The 10,104-nt window shown below is 42.2% G+C and overlaps 1 protein-coding gene across 14 annotated transcripts in view; it reads left to right on the plus strand.

The window, feature by feature from the left end:
- The window catches only part of trpm3 (transient receptor potential cation channel, subfamily M, member 3), a 147,496-nt gene extending 141,447 nt beyond the window's left edge, over positions 1-6,049 (plus strand). For all 14 annotated transcript variants that reach the window (XM_086313942.1, XM_086313945.1, XM_086313952.1 and 11 more), the window contains 4 exons: positions 48-198; positions 748-941; positions 1,097-1,229; positions 1,546-6,049. In XM_086313942.1, coding sequence (XP_086170068.1) covers positions 48-198; positions 748-941; positions 1,097-1,229; positions 1,546-3,166 — 2,099 coding nt within the window. In that variant the 3' untranslated portion in view covers positions 3,167-6,049. The remainder of the gene's footprint in view (positions 1-47; positions 199-747; positions 942-1,096; positions 1,230-1,545) is intronic.
- Positions 6,050-10,104: the final 4,055 nt, after the last annotated feature.

Genomic DNA, 10,104 nt, shown 5'->3' on the forward strand with positions numbered 1-10,104 from the left:
CTAGTAACTTGTTCGCTTGTTTGTATTTATTTTGTGGTGATGCGCAGCCCCCTGTGGGCAGAACATCACTACAGAGGACGGTGTGGTGGTGGCTCTGCCTCCGTGCAAGACGGGTGCCTGGATTGTTCCAGCGATCATGGCCTGCTATCTGCTGGTGGCCAACATACTCCTGGTTAACCTGCTCATTGCTGTGTTCAAGTATGTAAAACCCTCCAATAGTTTTAGCTTTTGCACTTTAAGTAGACACCGCAGTGTTTTAGAAATGCAGCGAAGCACAAAACTCAGTTATTTTTGGCTGCATGAAGGCAGAAATTATTTATTCTTGTCCTCTAGCTCTCATAAGAAACGATGACTAAGATGAGGATTCACCTTAGCAATATTAAATTGTTTTTATTGATGTTTTTTTCCCTCATATTCAAAAAAATGGCATCACATGTAACTTTTATTTGGGCACTGAGGCTGGTAGCTAACTATAGTATCATAATGGGATGGTGGTTTTTCCACATGGACATTATCAGACTAATGGTCGGTTGCTGCTCTTTTATATAATCAATGAAGCAAATGCAGTCGTCCTCTTCTCTGCATTAGTGTTATTACAAAAAAAGCAGACAATATAAGACACAACAGTTAAACTGAAGGTTTAGTCAGACTTTCTCCTCAAAACTCTCTTGATTCGGTTTATTTTAGCTTACAGCAGATGTAATCTTTCTCGGCTTGTATGGCGTCTCTATCTGTGATTGTCTGTAGTAATACATTCTTCGAGGTCAAGTCCATCTCCAACCAGGTGTGGAAATTTCAGCGCTACCAGCTCATTATGACCTTCCATGAACGTCCGGTCCTTCCTCCACCTCTCATCATATTCAGCCACATAACTATGGTCCTCAAGCACCTGTGTTGTCGATGGCGCAAGCATGATGACGATGAAAGGGACTATGGACTGAGTGAGTTGCACACATACAATAACAAGCTTTTTGTAATAGAACTCGTTACATTTATTCCATTTTAGTGCAATAAAAGTGTCTGTTTACGAAAAAAGAAATCTCTTCAGTATTTCTGAATAGTTAGCGTTAACACACTCAATCCCTTTCATCCACAGAGCTTTTCATCACAGAAGACGAACTGAAGAAAGTCCATGATTTTGAGGAGCAGTGTATAGAGGAGTACTTCAGAGAGAAAGATGACAGATTCCACTCATCCAATGATGAGAGAATCAGAGTCACTTCTGAAAGGTCAGACATGGCTGCACTCAAAAGCAGTGTCCGTATTAAAACCATCAAACAATAGAAATATAGAACATATTTCAATACTTATTTCCATTTTTCTTTTTCTGTACAATGGCCAAGAGAGCCCAGCGCACTCTAGCAAAAGAAACTAAGGGCAAAGAGAGAAAAGAAGCTGATCAATCTGATAACACAAAAGTGAATTTAGAATTTCCTTTGGCGTACAGAAATGTGTAGCTAAGAACACACACTGTTTTCGCTTCTCTACTCTACCCCCTCCAGTGCTTTTATGATGTTTTTCTCTCATTTCTGTCTCCTCTGTCAGGGTGGAGAATATGGCGATGCGTTTAGAGGAAGTCAATGAGAGGGAACACTTCATGAAGGCATCACTACAGACTGTTGATATTCGTCTGGCCCAAATGGAAGAGCTAATTGGACGAATTACTGGAGCGCTGGAGCGCATGACTGGTGTCGAGCGCGGGGAGGTCCAAAAAGCACGTTCTCGGACTTCGTCTGACTGCACAGACTCTGCATACATACTCCGCCAGGCTGAGTGCCCTGAAGCCGCATACATTCTCCGTCAAAGCAGCTTTAACAGCACAGAGGGGAACTGCTACCGCCTCCAGGAGGCTCTAGAGGGAACAGCTGAGGGTTCCATGTCTCCTCCTTCGCCCACTGGCATAGCAACACGGACCAGAAGTCATTCATTTTATGTTGGAGCTGGTCGTGCTGCTGAACGGGGAAGTAGAGCTGAGCGAGCTGAAAGTTTCTTCAAAGACCGCTCCCTCAGTCTCCACAGAGCCAACAGCTCACAATCTGTGTCCTCAGCTGCCGGCCCCAAGGAGTCTAAGCCCCTCCCACTGGCGACATTATCGGTCTCCCAGCAGCACCGTCCGTCATCCTGCATTGATATCTATGTCTCAACGTCTGAAGAGGTGGGGCCTGCGGAGATCTTTCTAGATCCTCTCCGTATGGTCCCACCTCTCCAGAGAGACTCCTCGCTGCAGTCAGATATAATAGAGACGGTGCTGCCTGGAGGCCGGGAGTTCAGCAGTGCTGCCACCAGCGGTTTGGGCGACAGGCACTCGGAGGGCGGTGCAGGCAGCAGCGGAACTGCTGGAGCTATGTTTGATGATAGTGCTGCAGCTGATTTGTCATTATGCTCAGCACATCTCTTACCAGACAGCACATTACCTCCTTGGGATATGGAACCATCCCCACCTCCCTCAGCAGGGCTGCTCGAACGTTCTAAGAGCAGCCGCTACCTCTCTACCGCAGGCACAGGATTCCTGGATGAGCCTCCTCTGGTCAAGTCACACAGCCTCATGTTCACACCAAGAAGCTGTTATGGTGGGATTGGGGCCGGAGTCCAGGTAAAGGCCGCGGAGTACACCAGCATCACTGACTGCATCGATACACGCTGCGTCTCATCTCCATACACCCCCGCAGAACGCTCGCAGTCACCTGGAGGTTCCACTTCATTCCCCTTTGATAAGCCGTCGGACGTTGGTTCCTCTCATCCAGAGAGAGAGGCAGAGCTTAGTCACACAGAGTCTGATCCTGAGGACCCTGATGACCTGGTTCCACCCCCTGATACCCCTCGGCTAGGGGTCCTAGGTGGCCCCAGTGGAGCCCCTCTCTGCTCCCCCTTCTCCAAGCTGGAGCGAGCAAACAGCTGCTCGTCAGACGACTCCCATCCTTCGCTCACGCTGGCTCCTCCGCACCGGAAGAGCCTGTCGGTGAGTGAGAGGATGGAGAGAGGACCGGGTCTGGGGGCAGACAGGGGGCCTGGGCCTGGGGGGCGGGGTCTGGCAGGAACCAGAAACCCCTTCCTCAGGAGCAAGTCTGGAGCAAGACCTGACACAGCCAAAACTGACAGCCTCTCAATGAGGAAGCTGGCAGCTCCGTCGGCTTTCCGCAGCTTCGATAGACAAAACTACACGTGACAAGGATGTGTAAGTGCACTTGCACACTGTTAGGACCAGAGAGGAGTATTGTGAGGGCCGAGGGCTAAAGTGATAGCAGGGTGAAGTTGCCCTTAGATGCTAATCTGGACGAGATCTAAGGTTGTTTTTTTCCCCCGCATTATATCTCAGATTAGAAAAATGTATTCATAGTCAGTATTGAAGGGCAGCTTTACTCTGAATCATGAATCTGCAGAGAAGGATTGGAGATATAGGGGTCCTACTGTACACCAGTCAAAACAAAGAGCTATGAATCTAGACTAGTTTTTACCTCTTGTAGCTAAGTAACTCTCAGTTTGATGTTATGGCAATGGAAGGTGTATTCGTACTGTATGTCTTCCACCCACCACCTTTACTTCAAGTAGACATCTTTCACTGTGTTACATCACATATCAGTCACACTAGTCACACACAAAGTATACTGTTACTCCTAGCAGCTTTATATGGTAGACACTGTCAAGTCTGAGAGGCCAAGGGAGAGGAGAAAGAAAGAAATGACACCCACCTCTTTTGCCAACATAGAGTCATTACTACTGCAAAACCTTACCTTCAAATACATTTTCCCTGCTTCATATAATCCTAACTCGCATAAACTCAACCCAGAAAGACACTAACATTTCTGGCCACTTTGTGAAGAGATCAGAAGTCTTTGGACTTCACTGCACTTCAAATTACCTCTAAGTACTCAATCTTTCACATAATAAATAAATATTTCATTTTTGAAGGATACAGTTCTTTCTCTTCTGTTTGTATATTGTAGCATCAGAGAGGAAACGGCTAAAGCACTCATCTTTGCCAGAAACAAAGCAGCATTTGAACACACTGCAGTCAAAAAGTCGGCATGCCACCATGTATCTCCTGCGGCCGTGCTTGAGGCACTGTCCTGAGGCATCATGTAAGGGCGTGAAAGAGAAAGGCGCTCCGCGTATGGTGACATCCTCATGTTTATCCGCGCACACACTTGGTCAGTGAAATCCTACATATCACTTGGAGAGATACCTTAGTTTATACCTGACTCCAGAGAGCTTTTACAAGTGCAATTGCAATAGATGGGGACAAGGGGGCGTTATGAGCCTGTGTGGGAAGCAACGCTTGCTGGGCAAACCTGATGTGAACCTTAGTTGCCCGCACCTGACACCAAAAATCTTTTCACTCCAAGAATCGTAGCTCTCTTGTAGCCCAGCCCTCTTCCTTCAGGTTTCGGCAGTGGCATTATTTTTGAAATGGTTTTTACATCCGCCTGCACCTAACAGATCCGTCCTTCATCTATCCAATAACTGTCATCCATTTGTTTTTCTCCTTTCATTCTTTTTTTTAATTGAATTCAAAGCAGGTCACTGCAAAAAGAGGCTTATTTTAAAAAACACACAAAAAAGCAGTTGCCTAATACTAAAACAAATGTTGAAATAAGCATACAGATCATATTGAAGGACCTTGAATTTATTTCTGATTGATTTATATTTGGAAAAGCTTCGGAATGAGTTGCCAAGTATACACATTCTAGCTGAGATTTATTAAGAAAGGCATGCATTTTAAAGCGGCATGAAGGAGGAAACATAGGGTCATTAATATTAAAAGATGAAAGCCAGATCAGTGTTTTTAAAAAAGTTCTCATTTTTTTTATTGTAAAGAAAGAAGTCTGAAAAAGAAGATGTCTTTTTCCGATAGCTTTGTAAAGACAAAATAGCTTCAATCAATAGAATTCTTACTGATTTTTAATGTTTGTTTTTATATTTTCTCACTCTTATGATTCAGTTTTAATCATGTTGCTCTTCTTTTGAGATTGATTCTATTTATTGACATTTTCTTGCTCCTTATTGATAATTGCAGTAAATGCCTGTTTGAATTACAAAAATCAATATTTATATCTTCTCAGTGATATTTTTGTCGAGTATTTTCTAATTAAGCTTTTCAATTTAATAAAAGATGACCATCTACATGCACTAAATGACGATGTATTATATTATTTATTAAATATATAGACTTGTCTGATATAATGTACATTTCGATCATATTTAAAGTATTTAAAGTAGTTTTTATTGTATGTTTTATCAACCAGCTTATGAGAATTTTCTAATGTTGACAAGGCAATACATAGTTGCCAGTATACCAAACTTAGGGTGCCTTTTGGGCATGGATGGAGTATGTGGGGACTGAAGTGATTCATAAATCTGTGAATTTCCTCTTTTCATCTTTGTCTTCTGTTGTGAAGAGGCCAAAAAATCAGTGGTTATGTTCTCACAGACATTTGTTGTTCTCTTTGGACACATCTGATGTACAGAGTGGGGCAATTGTTGTTATCTGTAAACTGTATCATTGCTTGTATGGGTATTTATTTGAATTTCTTCACCAGAACACATAAAAGATCTCACTGACAACAATAGCTTTGGAGGACAAAAAAACAAACAAACCTGCGCACGAAAACGAGGGTGAGGATGTGATATAAACAGTAGGTGTCATTGCAGTAACTGGTCTTTCTTGCTCGAATTGGATTAAATCATGTGGTACTACCCAAATCTAATGATCCAGGACTGTTAAAAGCCCCCAGGTGATGTCTCTTAATTTGCGAGCTACAAAAGACATTAAACAACTGTGGTCCTGGGCAAAGCGCCACACCACGTGACCAGTTACTTTTCTAGGTAGAATCTGGAGATTGTCCCTTTAACTTTGTAATCACAACAGAAGTTGCAGTTAACCCCAATTGTGTGCAGTGGCTGGATGGCAAACCTAAAAGATGAGAGTTTTAATTTCCTCAACACATATGTAAGTCATAGCATAGTTTAAAGATGAAGGTCAGTGCTCAGGGACAACATTACCCCAGTGATGCAAGATGGAAAGTTAATCGTTGAAAGAAAGAAAGAAAGAGTCCAGTATAATCACTGTGCTTAATGAGTCTAACCCAGAATCTTTTTGATCATAGAAAAACTATATATTTTTGTGTTTAGGTGTTCAGAAATGGCAATACAATGCATGAATGTCTTCATACCTGATCAACTTGTTCTACCACAAAAGTTGAAAACACCAACAGTACAAACAAAAGTGAGGAATGTCTTTGCAGTCATGCTTAGTTGACTCTTGCATTTTGAACCAAACCAAACTCTGTCTAAAATGGAAACACGCTGAGTCACAGCTGTTGCAGACGGGATTAACTAGGCAGAGGTCACCTCAGTCGTTGCAGGGCCAGTCAGAAAACAAAATGACCGCGTTGGAATGAAAGTTTATGCCCTGCTATTTGACCTTACATTCTCTTTTATTCTTTTCAAAGTTCCTTATCCTCATATACGAGAGAGCATACAAGTCCGAAGCATGTAGAAACTTGTTAAGGTTTGTACATGATTGTGTTTGCGATATGCTGACGAGACTGTTGTGGAAGGTACTGACAGGAGGCATGTGTGTGTGCGTATGTTTGTACGTGCGTTTAATTAAACTGCGTGTGAATCGGAAGTGTAGATGACACTAATAACTGGGAGGCATGCCAACACAACACAACCCAACAGAATCTTAATGTACAGTATTTTTTAAATATTTTACTACACTGTCTCTTAAAGTTTTGGGGAATCATGAGCATATGTGATAATAATAATCAACAGATTTGCTTCCCTCCTATGAAACCTGTGACTCGTAAGCTTTAGAGTATCACGCACATGTTTTTTCTGCAATAACTTCTGATGTTGTTCGACTAAAAGGGACTTATCCCTCTACTGGTCACACTTTATTTAATGTCCTTTAAATGCATGCAGTTCTTCCACTCAGAGTGTACAGAGATGATGTGTAATGATGACTGAGAGAAAGATAGAGAGAGATTATAATATGAAATTAAAGTAGTGAGTATTTGGATGCAAATACAAATCTGTATTCTTCAATGTGAATAGGATCATGTCTGGCATGCATTGTTAAATAAACAATTAAATAGATTTGTGTCTTGTCTGTTTTTAATTCATGTGGATACTCAAGCAATGAATGACAGCACACTGAGTGCCCTCACCACTACCAGCTGCTTTGGATGGTTTAACACAGGTATTTAAATGCATCCATCTGCACTGCTCCTTGCATCTTCACCATTAACACCCACCTTCCTCTTGCCTACCTGTGTCTTGCTTCTACTGACTTTCTCCCCTCTTCAGAAAAGAAGAATGAAAGTTCCTACACTCGCTACACATTATAACACCCCAATATCTGATTGGGACAATGATTTAAACTCTGAAGTTAAACGGCTACAGGAACATCAGCATCTTTGACTCCCTTATGATGTATCTCACCTCAATTTTATTTATATGGCACTAAATCACAACAGCGGTCACCTCAAGGAGCTTGCCCACTGCGCAAAGTGACATCGGCGTGACAAGTGATGGATCAATATAGACATGATCTGCACGTCTATCCGACATCCAGTGTTTGGTGGGCGATATTGTAAAGACTTACAGTAGTAGAGTGAGAAAAGCAGCTCAGGTTACCCTTAACCCTCTTAAGGGAACCCAGGCTTCAGGATCCAGCCCTAACTAAGCCTTGTCAAAAGGAAAGTTTTAAGTGTAACCTTAAAAACAGAGTGTCTGTCTCCTGAATCCAAACTGGGAGTTGGTCCCACAGAAGAATACCTTGAAAGCTTCTAGTTTTAAGCAGAAACTAATAAAAAAACAAAAACAAACAAAAAGTCTTTGTAGGATACATAAGGCAACAAAGGCTCATAAGGCACTGGAGCACATCAAGCTGTTCTGCAGATATGGCAACAAACCCCTGCATTGACTGTCCTTTGTAAAACTTCTTACACTGCCATAAAAACACAGCCTGGAACTGGTCCCAGAGTATAAATGGTTTTCACACGCTTTCTTCAGCTGTAATAGAAATTCTTCAGTAATCAGCTGAGTACTGAGTACTTGAATATATTTATGTCATATTGGCCAGGGCCTGCATGACACCTGTGGTTTATACAAACGTGGTTTTACATATTAACGTGAAGGTTTTACACTCCCTGCCGTGCCCGCGCTGTGCCTGTAGTCCGCCGGGCTGTGAGTGTTTGGAAACCGGGGAGGGGCGGGGTAGCCTATATTAGCACAAGGGAGAGGGCCAGCAGTGGTGCGTCAGCTCATACTCCGCACGTGGAAGAGAACATTTTGTACTGAGATTATGCGCGCGCCCTCCTCCTCCTCCTCCTCCACCACCTCTCGGTTACATGACACGCATGCGCTCACACGCTTTAAAAAAAACAACCTTTGCCGCAATCGCCGTACAAGACACCACAACAACATGACCCAGATGCACCGTGCACTATTGAACTCTTTGCACGTTAGTGCGAGGAGGAAGCGGGGAGCAGCAACTGCGGCAGCCGAGGAAGCGCCTCCTCTTCCCCAGAAATGTTTACAGCTCTGCTGCAGGAGGAGTGGGAGGGTGGCTGCAGAGACTACACTCATCTGGCCAAGACCCTAGTTTCAACCAGATTTTTGTTCCTGGAAATCTGGGGGTTCTGCTGGAGCAAAATGGGGCGGAGTTCCAGCATGGGGCGATCGTGGAAAAAGAGCAAGAAGTCCTTGTACAGTTTTATTCTGTGATGCAGAAAATAGAACTTATTGTTATGTTATTTCTGTGCAGTTGGCTTGAATCCTACTCCCTCATAATCCTTGTTTTTCATATTGATTCAACACAAGACATATGAATCTATATGAGCTATATCTATATATATATCCATGCAGCAGAGGGGCAGTAAGCTTCGTCTGAATTATGCATTTGTGTTGTTTGTCACCAGGCAAAGTTCAAACCCATATTTTGAGAACACCGAGTCCTGTCCTATAAAAACGAAGGGCCATACCTCTCTGTGGGTAAACAGAAAAACAAAACCAAGGAAGAACATGTGTCCAACTATTGACTACAAAGTTCACGTCAGGGAGAACTGTCAAGAGCTCACATTGCTCAATCCCTGCAGCCCCTAAGCTGAGGATTTTCTAGGAACTTTGACCAGAAGTGAACCACCCCCTGCACTTTTTAACTAAAGGGGTCTTATTTCACTTAAGTGGGCTGGCAGTATTATACTCATTCCTTTTCTTCTTTTTTCTTTTTTTAAGCAAACTTTTAAGAGACAGTGGGAAACATGTAGTCTGAAAATGTTGAGGCGCAAGGGAAAGGTGCTGCCTCGTTTAGTTCACAGTGAATAGTAATTTGGCAGGATTAAGAAACACATAGTTCTAGGGTGAGCGTAAACTAAGGAAACTATCAGAATGTAAACATTAAAAATGTTTTTATAAAGTCACGGGAAAAAGTGTGACTGTAAGAAAAACAGTAGCTTTATCTTAGATGTCTTTATCTCACGAAACAAGCTTACGTGTCAATATTTCTGCCCTCTAAAGTGGAACTTGTAAATATTTAGCAGCTGTAAAAACACAGGGGCAAACTATAACCACAAGCCATTTTTCCATACATAACAGATCATTCATAATTTTACATATATATACATATACAGTTTTTTGTGTCATCTTTAAAAAAAAATCTGCTGGCTCGTGCTAAAGCATGCTGTATGTTACTGTGTAGGGTAGGAAATTACCAGAAAAGCTTTGACTGTAAGAGAATGACAGGGATGATACTTAAGTGTTTTGTACACATTACACAGGTCAAATTAGGTGGGATCACCGAACGATGAAAGAGACAAGTGACTGAAGCAAATCATCCAGAAAAGAGGAAAGGACACCATTTATTGCTTACAAAACTTAAACTTCAGAGAAAGAAATTTGTAATTATTATTAAACTTGTTATTAAAAAGGCATGTAATTATAAATCTGACCAAATATAACCAATGTTCATTATTCATTTTCCATGTATTTATTATCCAAAATCACAAAGGGTTAGACTTTTGTTTTTAATGACGACACTTTTACGTATCTACATATAGATCTACATGAACTTATATTTTTCTTAATGATTCCTCAAATCCA

The sequence above is a fragment of the Aulonocara sp. 'chitande type north' Nkhata Bay genome, linkage group LG12, assembly GCF_057382095.1.
Source record: "Aulonocara sp. 'chitande type north' Nkhata Bay isolate Kocher_YH1m ecotype deep benthic linkage group LG12, A_spYH_male_GT1.1, whole genome shotgun sequence".
NCBI classification, from domain to species: Eukaryota; Metazoa; Chordata; class Actinopteri; order Cichliformes; family Cichlidae; genus Aulonocara; species Aulonocara sp. 'chitande type north' Nkhata Bay.